Genomic DNA, 12,250 nt, shown 5'->3' with positions numbered 1-12,250 from the left:
TACTCTTTGGTGTGTAATTTTTCCCTTAATATTTCACGGGATCATGCAAAGCAATGTTATATACCAACTTCAGATAAGTTTGGTACAAAGGACATGATTTTTTGAAAGAAGAAATCCACCCTCAGAATAAATAAACTCTAAAAGAACAAGAAAAAAACAATTACCTACAGAATGTTCCAAAATGACTAATTTGGGGTAGAAATAAGGAAGATAGGACATTTTGAAATTTCACATTTCTTCAGAAAACATTTCTTGACCATTCCTTATGAATATTCAAATGAGCTAGTTGATGATGTCATGCCCTCACAATTTTTCATGTATGTTACACATGAATTTGGAAAAATGGTTGTTTTTAGCTAAAAGATAAAAGCACACTCCCATACCAAAATATATCAGAGTTAACATTTGTTTTTGTTGTTTTTTTGTTGTTGGTGGTTTTAAGGCAAGTTTTATATATATATACAACTGAAATATGAGATTTTATTATTTCTATGAAAAGAATGAGAAATATGACAGCATCACATCATCAACTTGCTGATTTGAATATTCATGACTGGTCAAGAAATGCATGTTTTCCCAAAAAATGTGAAATTTCAAAATCTCACGGCTTCCTTATTTCTGATCCAATTTTGATCATTTTACACTGTTCTGCAGGGATTTTTATCTCTCTTTTCATGAAACTGATAAACTTCTGGAGTGGATTTCTTCTTTAAGGAATTTGTATTCAATTTGGGAAAAAGACTTTTGTAAAACCTATAGTTGGAAAATAGTGATTTGATGACATTACCTTGTCTATTGATGAAGATTCAGGTTTTTACTTTTTGCAAGACAATTAGAAACTACTCGTATGAAATATGAAAGGGCATAATAAGAGGAATTGAAAGTTTATTTGCCGACAACTGGTTTTGAAATGGCTAAGTTGTCCCGAAACAAAGTGGTCCTAATAAAAGGTGGGTCCCACCTTTGACTATGACCACTTTGTTTAACTTTGGTTTTGGATATCTCAGCCATTTCAAAACCATTTTCATCAAATAAACTTTTTGTTCCCCTTAGAATTGTATGCTCTCTAATTATCTTGCAGAAAGTTAAAACCTGAATCTTCATCTCAACCAAAATTATACCATCCCTTTAAGATTATAAGACTTTTTTCTTGATTTTCTGGTTCATTTTCAAGTTTAATGAAACTCTTCATGCCTGTATGATTTGAACTCAATTAGCGACTGTCAATGTGAGTATTGTACCAATACCCTTGTACATACAAGCCAGGAGGTACTAGGCTGGCTTAGCTCCTTGGTACATAAAACAATAGATTATTTCATGAATTACAGTGTGTCTCTATGTCCCCAACCACAGCATGTCATTGTCATGATTTTGACACCTCAATTACCAGTAACCTTGAGACATTTGTTTGTTTAAAAAAGAACAAAAAAAGAAAACAATGAAATTGCATTACAGAATTTATCAATGGATCAAAATTGTAACATTTTTTCTCACCACTCGGCATTTCCAATGAAAATATTCTATGTCAGCCCTCAAGGCAATGTTATAGTGTGCTAAACCATTAAACATAAAAACATAAACATAGAATGCCACAGTCATTCATGACAGAATTTCCTTCGCTACCATTTTCATATGAGGGCAAAAATGAATTAAAGATACGATACAATACAATAATCATATTTTTGTACGTGTCTAGCACTCTTACTATTTGTTTTGCAGCACTTATATATATATATATATATATATATATATATATATATATATATATATATATATATATTTATATCACATATCATCCAGAGCGTGACTACAAAATTATACTATACACTCTGTAGGAACCTCTATTCAATTTGTCTATAAATTCCAAACAATTTCAAATCTAAAGCCAAAAACAACATTCCAAAATACACCATTACACAAAACATATGGACAGTACCAAATAGACAAAGGATAGGAAAACACTTGTACTATACATTTTAAAACTGTGAACATTCCACTCATATTAATACTAGCGTAGGTTTAGAATGACTAGAAAGAACAGCCAATCGCTACTGACGAGCAGTACGATCACTAGTTTCCCCGCGATCGATCACTGCAAAAAGAGAGAGAGAGAGAGAGAGAGAGAGAAAAAAAAATGCGCGTTTTACTCAATTGCGCATGCGTATCACTATTACTCCATTTTGTACCTTCCCTGGACGTGACAGACGAAATCCTTCGCCGCAATTTTGCATGAACAGTTGCGAAATTTGGCGGAGAATTGATTCTACCAGACAGTTTCTTCCCCCGTATGGCTTCAGAAGAGAACCTTGCTCCTTTAAAATCTGTTCTCGTGAATAGCAATTCTTCAGAACGTAAGTAGAAACCAAGAACACTGGTGAAGCTAGAGTGTGTCGGGGCGAGATGATTGATTCGCATGTCTGCTGCTGCGCTGGATGCCAATGGCAAGTGCTGTGCTATGCAAGTGCGTACTGCTGCTGCCTGTGCCGCCTGTTACCGTACAGTACTGGTATGTGCAATATCTGCACAGAGATTGGATGTAGCTAAGTACATTGTAATGATGGGCATAGGAATAGAGTGCAAATGCATATTTCAGAACAGATCATAGCAATTTGAATAGGGCTAGCCGGGCTGTATACAGTGGTAGGCGCTAGAGTGCTTTCACACCACCTTGTCAATTAATTTCTTAACGACAACGTGCACTCGCTCTAAATCGTAATTTAAATGTTCCACAACCAAAGAAAATAATTGGGTAGGATCCTATTCCTATTTCAATCTGCCATCTGTATTCTGAGTGAGACCAAAGTTCGTTTTTATGCTTATAATTTTGCTCTTGTAGGAGTAACTCGATTGCAGCTCTGCGCTGCGTCTGCGATGCACACTTGAAGCAAATCAGCAGCACTGTACAAAACATGTTCATGGCAGCAACTGAGCAAGGGCTCACTCGCGCGCGCGCAGTAAGTTAGTGGTGCAGTTGGTCGCTTACTCAAGTAGAAAACTAATCTGAATGTGGCAATCACAGCAAGTTTTTATATGGTACTTTAAGAAGATAAGAGGGTGTGTGTCTGAATGAAATGAGATTGTGAAACGTGCGATTGCATGAGGGGTAAAAGGATAATGTAGAAAAACAATGGGAAAAGGGGAAGGAAATAAAATTCTCACTACTCAAGAGGCAAACCTGGAAAAAATTAAACAAAAATACTTCAGATGAAAAGAACATAAACTTGTTAGGTTTTTTTTTCCTCAGTGGTTGAGTGTGTGTGTGTGTGTGTGTTTTGCTACAGTGTGCTTTCTATTTTTTCTAACTTTTCTTCTGTCTTTTTTTTTCATTTCTAAGTATTCCTCACTTTACCATTCTTTCATATTCTATTTTTCCATTTTATTTTAGTCAACTTTTCTCAATTTCATGTTCAATCTTATTTTCTGCCCATCACTTTTCATCTTCCTTTTCATTCAGTTTCAATTAATTTTGAAGGAAAGCAAGGGAATATAAATGTTGCAAAAAGAGGAAAAACAGTGAAAAGGAAAAAGAATATAGAATGATATAGAATAGAAGAACTATATTATATATTATATTATTAGGGTGTCTGATCGCGCACTGCCAACCTTCGGACAAAACGCGCCCCTATCTTACAACACGCAAGCCCCATAGAACACAATGGAGTCGCGCGCCTACGCTGTTTTGACCCCGCGTTTTGTGCTAAAAAATCGCATTTATTGCAAAATCCCCGGTCCATGCCGCTATCGAATCCTAACAAATTTGGTATCATATGAAAGAGGAAGTTTTGCTCCATAATCTATCAAAGCGCTGGTACATGACTCCGACGATAAATTGGTGTAAATGTCGTTAGAATCACACCTATCTCGATATCTCGGCGTCTGCTTCGCTACTTGTACCAGCGTGTGGCATGCGAGTAGTTTAGGATGTGCTGAATCCGATGGTGAGGTCGGTTTTTCGCTAGCTCCACGTCTTGGACCGGGGATATTGCCTAGAAGATACCCCTTGCAGTAACTTTTTGATCTCAGCGAACGTGTTAGGCGTGGCTTCGTATGCAACAACCATAGTAACGTCCGAGCAAATACGCTCATACATATGTAAATCTACACGCATTCGCCGCCACATGGCGCGCATGCAGCTAGCTCGCGCGCTGTGTGTGTGTGTGTGTATCTCACGGACCTACATGTGTAGGTCAGCAGTGTGTCTATCGTCGCAAGGTAGCTACGTAGCTACGTGTACATACAATGTACTGTAGTTCGCTAGATCGCTGTGTGTGTGTCTACTTACGAGTATGTGCGCGCGCGCACACCTGTGCCACTGAAAACAGACTGAGCTAGCTAGCTAGCTGTCACGTCGCTTCGCTTGCGATAGTTCTACTTAGCACTGAGTTCTATGGGGTTACGATTGCCCAGCATTTACAATGTGCATGTATGTATACACGCTCGTAAACCACCTGGCGCATCAGTTTCAACATAGTCAAAGTACATGTTCTATTACTGGATTGATAATGATCATAACAGGCCTACAATGTATGAGTTAGCAATCCAAACGAATGACCATGTACAAGTCATATTTATTTTTTTAATACTTCAATAGAAAAGTGCACTAACGATGCACGAGTTACAGTCTTTCTCGCGATCTTTGTTATGCAGCACAACAGATAGGCCTAGGCTACACAACGCACCATATCAGGCAAGTCAATAATTGTGAAGCGGTACCGCGGTGGAAGGTAGGTACAAATACCGATTTTTACGACTGAACTTCCAATCGACAAAAAAGGGCAAGCAACGATTTTGGAAGCTATACTCTTCAGCCACGAATGGTGGTAAAGTGGCATTCATGGCTAAATAGCCATATAACATTTTCACATGAACTGCCATAGATCTCGACAGCATCGACGTGTTTACGTAGTCGTTGTATTCAGTAGCCAGCTGTGTACGTGTGTACACACGTACGTAGTGTAGCGCATATAGCGCGTGTGCACAGTGTGTAGGTAGTATGTACTCAAATGCACGCTCGCTACCTCGTCCGCCGATGTTGGCTGGGCCGGAATGCATGCGCTACGTATTCATTCACAACGCTGAGCGCTGTATACGTACGCACAACATGTATTATGACGACACGAGGGGGAGTGGCTTCTGCGCTGGTTACGCGTTTTAGCAATCCGCTGTACGCTCATTAACCGGTCGCTGGGGATCTGCACGCGAATGCTACTTATCGGCCTTGTTTGCAAACATGATTTGGACACATTTTCGTGCGTGCTCGTCAAAAAAAAGTTGTAGTATTGCAGTGATTTGAAAGTTGAATTTCTCGAGATAGAATAATTATTTTGCCATGAAATTTGAAATATATGCTAATGACATATTTTTCTTTCGTATGAAATAGTTTATAATCCACCTTTTATAGAATTTCAAAAGTTGCAAAAATGCTACAGACACCCTAATATTATTATACTTTTCAAAACTGAATGAAAAGGAAGGGATCAGGGGGGCATTTCATGAAGCAGTTTGGTCGGATATTTTTCTGACAAATTGGTACAAGCTACTGAAATCCTTGCATTTAATTGGCTGAGAGCAAATTTGTCTGACAACTTTGTTGGACAAAATGCTTCATGAAATGCCCCCCAGAATTATACTGGCTGAATAGGAAATTAAAAGATACATTTGATAGGAATTAAACAGAAGAAAAGATATATTGGAGAGGAAAGAAAGGATCAAGGGTTGATGGAGGGAAAGATAACCAGGAGTAAACAAAGAACAGAGTGATAGGCAGAAAATCAGATTGAACAGGTAATTGAGAACAGTTAAGAGTAAAATAAAAGGGAAAATAGATTAACATGAAGGAAGGGTAAAGTTAAGAATACTTGGAAATGAAAAAACAAAACAAAATACAGTTTTGTATGTACCAGATGGTCAAGACTATTTATCCTGGTTTGTGGCAGTTTCATTCATCAATGAAACTGCCCAGTCAGGTGTGAGAATACTCTCACAGTTTCCCATAACACATGTGAGCAACTCCTGCTTCTCAGAGCTGCCAAGTCTCCATGATTCTGCAGGAGTCTCCCTGAAAATATCAAAATCTGTTCATGTCTGAATAAGATAATCTCCCTGATTTGGGAATAATTTTTGCCTATTGAAATGCATGTAACACACATATCTCCCTGATTGCTGTATGGAATCTCCCTGATTTGAATGTGGGAATGTTGACAGACATTCTATTCTATGTAGAAAGTGGAACTACTTAAAGTCACTAGAGTAAGTCGACCAGTATTTTTCCGCCTGCCAGAATCTGTCTACCTAGTACCCACTCACTCACTCACTCAGTCCCATAACCATTATGGTTGTTGGGGGGACATGAGGAAGATGCAGCAGTTATTCTCCAGGGTCCCATTTCATAAAAGATGTTAGGATAACAACTCTTGTTAGAATAGCAACTTCTCGTAGCAACAGCCAATAAGGAAGCTGGATTTGCGTCATTACCATGACAATTGCCATTCCAGCAAGAGTTGCTATCACAGCAACTTTTTATGAAATGGGGCCCAGGCCGTTTGGTTGGCAGCTGTCCTGAGGAGATCTGGCATCATCATCCTGGTCCAATCCTTTATATTTTTGAACCAGTTCTTCCTCTGCCGTCTTCGTCTGCACCCGTTGGAAAGAATGTTGTGACAAACAGTATGGCCAAACCAACACCCTTTCAAAACCATCTTATTACTTACCCTTAGTCACAAGCCAGCAAATTCTATTGTCACAACACATACATATCACATTTCACACACTGGCACTGTCATTCACAATCAGGAAAGTCCCGTAGTCACTTCAAAAAATCCATCAAAAAATCCCAAATTGTGCTACCAAAAATGCAAAATCTGTGCCATTTTTCCAAAGCATGTGGGAATTAAATCCAGTGTTAGGGATCAGTGTTGCCGAAAAAGCGCTGAAAATAGAGAAATACTCTGTTCTTTTGCGAGATTTTCACCTCTCGCAAGCTCAGAGTGTGAGGGTATCAGCAGAAATGCGAAAGAAAAAACCTCCGTACGTGCTGATGCAATGACTAAATGCACAGGGGTCGAATGCAGGTGTCAACTTGCCAGAATTTGTCCACAAACAGGCACGGCAGTGTCCGCAATACAACCTTGCGCCAATAAGGTATGCTGCGGTGCCTTTTTGCACATAGCACCCGTCTGAATTCTGGCCAGGCAGGTCAGATTCTGGTCGATTATCATATTGATATATTTTGGGATATTCTGGAATTCTTTGATGTATTTAACATAATCAACATTGAGATGAAATTAGTTTAATCATTTTTTATTCAACATACTGTAATCGCCGACTATAAGGCCGCATGATTTTTAACAAAAATAAAGCAGTGAAATTGGAGTGAGGTCTACATGCCAGCACAAACAAATTATTCTTTTTCCAACTGAGAGAATCACCCGCCTAACCAACACACATAATCATGTATGAGACCGTGCAATGTGCCCTTGAGCAGTGCAATATCAACCTCTGAATTAATCTGTCTTTCAGACGATGTTCTGTTCTGCAATCAAGTGACACCATTTTTTTACTTCATTACCTACTTATCACTGTTGCTCATGCCAATTCTGAGGACATTATAAAAAAAGTCTAAAACTAGAGAGGCGGCAGACCCACGCCTATAAGTACAAAGTCGGGGTAAACATAATGTGCATTCGGTCATCTACCAGAATTCGGCCACTTAATTGCCAGTGTGCTTTATCACCAGCCAGTGAGTTCTACCAAAGATCGTACACTGAAGTGTACGATCTTTGGTTCTACAGTCACATCACACGCAAATCACATCATTACACATACGGTATTAACACTCATTCACGTACAGGAAAGTCCTTAAGTCTCCTCCAAAAATCCATCGAAAATCCCAAATTCCACCGTCAAAAGTGCAGAATCGGAACTTTTCCAAGCGCGCGCGAATTAAGTCCAGTTTTAAAGGCAGCCGATCGCCATCCCTCATGGTACGTAAACTCCGAACGACCGAAGTTTGTGTCATGCTACCACTGAGACAAGTTTTAGTGTATGTGTGTGCTTGTGTGTGTGTACGCATCATACACAAACATTGTCACCGCGAGCTGCGGTGATTGGAGGAGAGAGGCCAGAAGACGCTGCGGTGTGTGTGTGTGTGTGTGTGTGTGTGTGTGTGTGTGTGCGTGTGTGTGTGTACGCATCATACACAAATATTGTCACCGCGAGCTGCGGTGATTGGAGGAGAGAGGCCAGAAGACGCGTGGCTCTTTTGGCCTCTCTTCATGCGCATGCGCACTGAGAGTGTGCGTCCATTCGGAAGATCTCGTGGCTCGCTGGGACAGCCATTTTGGGTTAGGAGAAAGAACAGGGAGCTCTCTTGTAGCCTACCGTATTTTCGCTGACCCATTGAGCCAGCGCTATTCTCATTCGGGGGTCACTACATTTGATACAGAATGGGGGAGGCAGCGTGTTGCGTTCGTCTCCGTGCCGCACAAACCACTCGCCACGACTGAGTGTCTTTAAGAGTATTTTCTACGCGACGGGTCGCCGAAAAAGCGCTAAAAATCGAGAAATACGCCGTTTTCTTGCGGGATATTTTGATTATAGCAAGCCGAGAGTGTGATGATATCAAAGGTCGTATGAGTGTACGATCTTTGATGGTATCCACAAAAGCGCAAAAGAAAAACAAAATTTACGTACACCAGTACCCCCTAGGCAATTACCCCTATGATTAGTGTCTACGGGAATTATTCAATGCAAAGGTTGAATGCAAATGTCTACTGCACCAGTATTCGGCCACCAACGAGCGCCGCAACCTCCCCGATGCAATTTTGCACCAACAGTGTAGAGCGCGATGCATTTTCAGCGGCCTTGCACACGCATTGACATTGAGCGCGCATATCGTGCAGTGTGACTGCGACCGAGCAAATGCTCCTCCAACGAAAAAAACAATCAATGTTAATTTGAAAAATCATCTAAATATGGGCCAGTTTGTGATGACGGAGGACGAACTTTCATAAATCTAGAAGGACATAGTCCCTCAAATAGGCCTAAACGTAAATTTCGAAATTCTTACGAACATTTGAGCAGCGAAGTCGGATCATTTGGGAGTTTATGTTTTCGTATGGTAGCGGAAAATCGCAAAGTGAGAAACGGGAAATTTTCGGAGTGGTCACTATACCAGGGGGTCAAAACTTCAAGGTCACACAGAATTTGCAAGGGTCAACCGATTATCACCAAAATCTAATCGATTCTTTCCTGCCATTATCCAAACATCCCCATAACATTTCGTGCAAATCCGTTTACCCGTTCTCTTGTTATCTTGTAAACAAACAAACAAACAAACAAACAAACAAACATACATACATACGGAACCCTTCACATAACCCCCTGCCGATTTTCATCGGCGTGGGTAAAAAGAAAGTACAGTGCGATTGTAAGTTGGTGTGCATACATGTAGCCGTACCGGCAATTGCAATCCTGCACACATCACACAATAGCACTATCTCATGCAATTATTCAGTACTTGGCCATTGAATTGTACAGTGTGTTTGAATGGAGACATGCCGGTACTCGGCTATTGACCGTTTTGGGTTCGTTGAGGGCAGCAGACATTTCATGGCACTGGGCGTGGCCATAGTGGATATCTCAGCCGACCCCCCTGCTCTCCCCCACCCCAGGCAACATGTTTATCACGCACTTGTAACAAAGGTTCGCGCACTCAGTACGAGACGCCCATTGGCTAAAGCAGTTTTTCATTCTGCACGCGTGCTAATCTAGGGAGAGGGGTGGGGAGTGGGAAGGGGGGGTCGGCTGAGACACCGAGTAATGGCGCTGCCCATGCCAAAAATACACATAGCGCGTCACAGAATCGGTCAATTGGTTAGTGTATGTGTGAATGTAAACACACACTCAGTTAGCGTCCTACACACAGAAATATCATTCAAAATCCTGACAAGCAGTTTGCATCAACCAGAAAAATGTAACATAAACATGAAATATTGTAGGAAACATGTAGAAATTAAAAAAAAAAAAAAGTTTCTATAAAAAATTGTGTAGAAAAGTAAAAAAAGTTTTGATCAGAACAAAATCCCTATGTAGATTTTTTTTTCTTCTGTTTTTCATTACCAAAGTCGGGATGCCGCTTATCCAGCGAAAACAGTACACTGTTGTGGATATGATTTTCTATGAATTATTTTAGTTTGATAAATATTGCAGTTAAAGCTTTATTAAGTGACCGAATTCTGGTCAGCTTACTCTAGACTAAGCGCATTCATTGTTCTTTAGAAGGGTCCATCATCATGATCATGAACGCTAGCTGGCGTCCCCGAGAGCCATAGAACTTAGCACTTTGGGCCAGAAAGACTGGCGTAGGCAGCGACAGCTAGTTGGCAGTGAATCGAAAGGCGCATGATCTGTGTTTTTCAATATTTGCACATGATGACATAAATGGTATCCCAGGGTACCAAATGAAAATCAGCCATTTTGTTGAATTGTTTATTTTTTTTAAAGGTTGTACCCCCTGGGTTGCCAAAAAGTGGAAATCATTTTGGTGCTAGAGTGCGCTAGCCACTGCACTGCACTGCACTGCACTGCACTGCACTGCACTGAAGCGTGTATGCTATTGCTAGCACAGCATACTGTATGAGCTGAAATTTTCGCATACAGATATTTTCGCAAATTGCTACTTGGAGGACATTTTTGCATGTTGTTCATTTCGCGGTTGCAAGGGTCTAACTGAATTTACTTGAACTCTCACTAAAAGTACCTTACACGTGTAAGTACTAGTACTTTCTGAATTTGAAAGTAAAACAAATATCAAAAAGAAATACTTTAAAAGGACTTTCGAACACCAAGAATGCAGCTGCAAGAGTAGACTGAACACACTTTAAACAGCTATAGCTAGCTACTGTGCGACGTGTGTGCACAGTCGACAAGTTGAAGGCTAGCTAGGCGCAGCGCAGGACGGGATACATACTGGACGTTTATTAATGCTAGCTACGTTATGGCCATATGGCTCAGCTCATGATAGCTGTGTGCTAGACCTACGTACGTAGCTAGCTACGAGTACTAGTAGTGTACTGTATGGCACTATAATTTTGGCGCAATCCTGCAGCACATGGCATGGCTTGATTTTCATTTCCCTGCGTTGTTTACGTGTGTTTTTGTTTTCGCTTGTTTTTGTTTTCGCACGTTGTTACTTTTGCGTGTTGTTATTTTCGCGGTTCAAAGGTGATTCGCGAAATTCGCGAAAATTTCAGCTCGTACAGTACCATGCATGCATAGTATAACATGCAGTGGCATGGGAATGACTATGTACACGCACACACGTGCATGTATTTCTGTGTAGCTGTCCTCAAGTGGACGTGAGGTGGCGCTACACAATGTGGTACCCCGGGGTAACGTGTGATGCATCACATAACCCAGTCCCTATGTCTATGAAGGGACTGATAATGATTCGATGTGAAAATGTCAAGAGGTAAAATATTAGAGGTAAAAAACAGAGGATGTCAGAGGTACTATGTGAAGATACTAGAGGTAATAATGATGTAGGTCCTATTTGACAATTGTAAGCATTGCTGTGCCTTGCAAGGAGTAGACTACACTAAATTGACATCTGACTGGAATTGGCTGGTTCAACACCAACGTGTACCGCTGGGGTCTGCACGGCTGTGCCCTTCCGCAGTCTGCCCTTGTGGTGTCATGGAATAGACTGCTCATCACATCCAAGAGTGCCCCACTCTTCCCCACCCAGTCCAAACCCCAACACAGTGATCTGGCTCCAATGAATTTGTGACACTGTCTGGCTGTCTCCTACGAAAGAAGAATGATACAATGATAGGATCGATCACAATGAAACATATGTTAATCTTGGGCAATTTGTAAATCAGTTGCAATAAAAGAAATTGTATTTTTCATTTTAATTTCAGCAAGCCTTATTCACTGGCTATGCACACTTTGTGTTGTAACTTTGAATGCGAAATGATAAGAATCACCTCATAATGTGCATCCGTTACATGCATAATAGAAAGTGTGGAGGCTGCTAGCAAGATTTCCAATGAAGCATGTTATTATACAAATGATGCACAGGACAGAGTGGATCGGTGAGAATTGGATGTGCGAGTTTGACTGTGGAACTGTTTAACCCTAAAAAGACTGGGCTATTTTGGTAGCTCAAAAGACTGGGGGGGGGGGGGGGCCTCATGGGCCCCCCCCCCCAAGATCTCGGCTGTGGATCGCGCGATCGCCGCGGAACTTT

The 12,250-nt window shown here is 40.8% G+C and overlaps 1 protein-coding gene across 3 annotated transcripts in view; it reads left to right on the top strand.

Annotated features, from left to right (window-relative positions):
• Positions 1-2,192: 2,192 nt before the first annotated feature.
• LOC139725146 (uncharacterized) overlaps positions 2,193-12,250 on the top strand; it is a 109,247-nt gene continuing 99,189 nt past the window's right edge. For all 3 annotated transcript variants that reach the window (XM_071636234.1, XM_071636235.1, XM_071636232.1), the window contains exon 1: positions 2,193-2,351. In XM_071636234.1, the coding sequence (XP_071492335.1) occupies positions 2,288-2,351 (64 nt within the window). In that variant the 5' untranslated portion in view covers positions 2,193-2,287. The remainder of the gene's footprint in view (positions 2,352-12,250) is intronic.

This window comes from Diadema antillarum, unplaced genomic scaffold (assembly GCF_040938485.1).
Source record: "Diadema antillarum isolate AM-2024a unplaced genomic scaffold, OU_Dant_1.0 seq00000016_RagTag, whole genome shotgun sequence".
In the NCBI taxonomy this organism is placed as follows: domain Eukaryota; kingdom Metazoa; phylum Echinodermata; class Echinoidea; order Diadematoida; family Diadematidae; genus Diadema; species Diadema antillarum.
The sequence above is the reverse complement of the archived record's forward strand: the minus strand, read 5'-3'. Positions and strand labels throughout refer to the sequence as shown.